The sequence below is a fragment of the Cibotium barometz genome, chromosome 40 (assembly GCF_041138505.1).
Source record: "Cibotium barometz isolate CiBa-2024 chromosome 40, ASM4113850v1, whole genome shotgun sequence".
Taxonomy (NCBI): Eukaryota; Viridiplantae; Streptophyta; class Polypodiopsida; order Cyatheales; family Cibotiaceae; genus Cibotium; species Cibotium barometz.
In genome coordinates, this window is record NC_141085.1 from 45,002,388 (window position 1) to 45,005,919 (window position 3,532).

General features: G+C 37.5%; 1 protein-coding gene across 1 annotated transcript; it reads left to right on the plus strand.

Annotated features, from left to right (window-relative positions):
- The first annotated feature begins 469 nt into the window (after positions 1 to 469).
- Positions 470 to 1,697, plus strand: LOC147615555 (uncharacterized). Its single transcript, XM_086778951.1, has 3 exons — positions 470 to 1,045; positions 1,291 to 1,388; positions 1,517 to 1,697. The coding sequence occupies exons 1-3, from the start codon at positions 913 to 915 to the stop codon at positions 1,667 to 1,669; spliced, it is 384 nt and encodes a 127-aa protein (XP_086635077.1). The 5' UTR covers positions 470 to 912; the 3' UTR covers positions 1,670 to 1,697.
- The last annotated feature ends 1,835 nt before the right edge of the window (positions 1,698 to 3,532 follow it).

Genomic DNA, 3,532 nt, shown 5'->3' on the forward strand with positions numbered 1-3,532 from the left:
TTTCCAAACTGACTTTGGGTTACAAGATTGATGAGAGATTCTGATATTTTGAGATTTATGGAAATTGACAGTAATGGAAAGTTGGAAACCGAGCACTGAAACCCAGCAAAATGGGCACACTGTTACACTTGGAAGGTGCTCCAGTGCCTACTGCTGGAAGTCTGGTGTGAGCTCCTACCACTAGTATACTTGTAAGTTGTGCAAGCCCTCCTTTCCCCCACCCCTTTGTTTTTTGTTGGTTGTAGAGTACTGATTTCTACCAGCCTGGTTCTTAGCAAGTCTTATCATATTTGCTAAATGTATATGACACACATTGTAATTAACGTCCCTCTTTGGCCTGCATTTAACATTCTAATGTCTGCACAATAAACCAAATCCAACCAAGTAGGTAGTGTGCAAGCTTGTGTTTCCCCCCACCATCATATTCATCACCATGCACTTCCTGACAAGCCAAATCTCATCCTAATATTTGTTTGCTTTGTACAATGTTGGCCCTTTTTGATTTCTCCACTGATTTGCTCAGCTCTTGCTAATAACGATTAATCATTGGCAGCAGCTAATCATTACATTGGCCTATATCTCCCTTTCTACATAATTATGTGCTTCCCATTTGCTTCAGTACTACCTGCATTTCTCACGTCTCAACAGAATCACACTAATTATCCCACTCCTAATCTGTCTTCGATCTCGCATGTACCATCATCATACTTGATCGCACTCATTTACCTTTCTTCTAATCTCAACAGAATCACACTAATTATCTCTCTCTTTCAGGTCCTAATCGGTCTTCGATCTTGCATGTTCCCCTCTCTTCTGATCTCCTGCCATTATACTACGAAGCCTCGGTGCCTAGCTCCTAGGATTGATGTGATTACTTTTCTAGCTTAACAACCTAATCCCCTACTTAGTAGCATGCGTTTAAAGGGATCGGAGATTACTGGAGCAGGCAGATGCGCCACTACTTTCAGCCGCCTCATTGTTGTTGCGGCGGTAGCAATGATGACGCATTTCGCGCAAGGTTCCCGCCCATTTGCCGATTCAAAAGGTAAAATTTTCATCAGATTCGCATTAATCCGTAAGCTTATTTATAATCCTCCAGGAATTTCCACTTTAGACTTGTTATAATTGCATAGTCTAAGTATCTCTTGATTGTTAGAACGTAGAACTTGCAGTAATTGCATGGTCTGATCAGGTATCTTTGCGGTCTCAGATCATTAGGTCGAATTATTTAAAACGCACTTGGTTTAAGCACATAATTATCTGGATTTTGACTGCTACAATATTTAGCAGGTAATTTGTTGGCAGAATATCCAGACCGTGTTTCAGCTAGTATAAAACACAAGATGATGCTATCCACTAACTATGGAAACAACGCTCATGATCCCAAGGTGCTTTTCCGAGATATAATTGGAACTAATCTGTAAGCATTTATGGTATTAGTATAGCTGATCATTCCAAGGTTTACAAAGGTTAATCAGAACGGATTATAATAACTGGGTTTTTAATCTGAATGCAGCTCGTAGCTGATCATCGTGCTGATCATATAATTAATACACAAACCGACGTGTTAATGGGAACCAAAGACAAAAGGAATCGAGTCTACTATATGTACCATGAGGTACCAACGGGTCCAAATCCAGTCAGCAACTCCATCCCCGGATCAAAGTAGCTTAATTAATCCCTCTTAATTTGAATGCAGGGTTTTTACCTTAGCTAATTGCAAGCTAGCTATCATTTTTCTCATTTGTACAAAACCATAGCCATTAATTTTAGTATCAAAGCGGGTTTAATTTCTCCGGACGGGAAAGATAATCGAAGAGTGAGTGAGGTTAATAAAAATTAGGAAATATGGGCTTTCAGTGTTGATATTATAAATATTTTCCCCAAAAAAAAGGGAAGCAGCTTATAAAAATAATATATAGTGTGTATTTTTATTTCAATTTTGCTACTGATAGAAGGAAATTTCTTCGCCCACTGTGTTTTTTTTTTTTTACCAAATACGCAGTGAATTAATAAGAAAGCCAAAAAAAATACATCAGATCACCCAAGGGAAAGGTGATAAGCTAGGTGGGTAGTCATATACATCAGAACTCTTTAGACAAAAGAAGTAAGCATCAGGACCTTTTACACAGACTGACCAAGCTAACATAATGATTTACAAATTGTCAATTTCCGCCTGTAACTTGGCCACAAATTCATGAGCTTTTTCAAATCTCCTTGCCACTGTGTTTGTTAAAACCATGTGTTGGACTTTTGTTTAATTAATTCTGTTAAAAGCATGATTTACGACGAGTGTACTACACACTGAGCTAAAGCACGGCCTTGATACCCTATAACAAAAATTTGTTTTATACATTCTCTAAATATATATATATATTATTCTCGTGCAAAATGTACATTTAGCTGAAATTGAGATTTAATTTGGGTGGGCGTGAAATTCGAGACTGGCAATGCGGGCAGACACACGGTGTTTTCAAGTAATACCTCTCCTAATATATATATATATTGGGCCTGGTGTGACCGGTCCTTTTCCATGAGCCCCAAAAATAAATAAATTTTAAAAAAGTACAATCAAGATGTCAGCAAATTTCAATAGGTTAGGTTGCTATTTTTAGGAAACACACACTCCTTTTCCACTCCTGATCCGTATGAAACCACAAAATTTGGAAAAAAAAAATAGTCATACTTTCTTGGAAATTTTTTTCCTGTTATCTCATTTTCTACAACCAGCTTAGGGTTTTCTTCCAACAGTTTTTCAAGCTGTCAAGCAACACTGCTCACAAGTGTTCTTTTTTTTTATTTAAAAAAAACACAACCTAAATGGTGAAAATTCATATCTCCAAAATTTGGAGGTATTTTTGTTACTATTTTTAATATTTGGGATGTATTAAGACATCCTAAAATGTAAAGATTTTCCTTCATCGATGTACCTATGGCATCATTGGCAACCAGAACCCTCACCACCTGTCCACTGAGGGGCCTTTTTGATAGTAATAATTCCCTTAATCTTTAAAGAATATTTATTGATAGACATGCTTTTGTTTTAGCTATCGTTTCCTTACCTTTGTGTTGGTTTGGAACATCTACACCAGGTTCTGCCATACAACTGCTTGAGTGTTGGAATCCTGATCATTATTTCTATGACACTGGTTCTGCCATACAACTGCTTGAGTGTTGGAATCCTGATCAGTGTTTCTGTGACACTGGTTCTGCCATGCAACTGCTTGAGTATTGGAATCCTGATCATTGTTTCTGTGACATTGATTGAAAGCCAATACATGACTTTTCTTGCACCCTAGTTCCAATCCTTGAATGCCTTTACATCTGCTAGAGTGACATTCTCTTCAGGCAACTCTCGAGGCTCCTATTGTCTTCTTCGGCATAGTCCCAAAATCCTTTACCCATCAGGAAATTTGTCATTTTGAACTTCCAAACATGGAAGTTATTCTTGTCCAGCTTCTTTCAATGATAATTTGATTGATTCCATTAGACATGTTTTCCTACAATAACAAGAAACCTGCAAACATATAAT

What these genes read in the sequence shown, in the direction of transcription:
- LOC147615555 (XM_086778951.1), top strand. Translation starts at nt 913, where the DNA reads ATGCGTTTAAAGGGATCGGAGATTACTGGAGCAGGCAGATGCGCCACT. An exon ending in CCCATTTGCCGATTCAAAAG is followed by an intron (nt 1,046 to 1,290) that starts GTAAAATTTTCA and finishes AATATTTAGCAG; the next exon opens with GTAATTTGTTGGCAGAATAT. An exon ending in ACAACGCTCATGATCCCAAG is followed by an intron (nt 1,389 to 1,516) that starts GTGCTTTTCCGA and finishes ATCTGAATGCAG; the next exon opens with CTCGTAGCTGATCATCGTGC.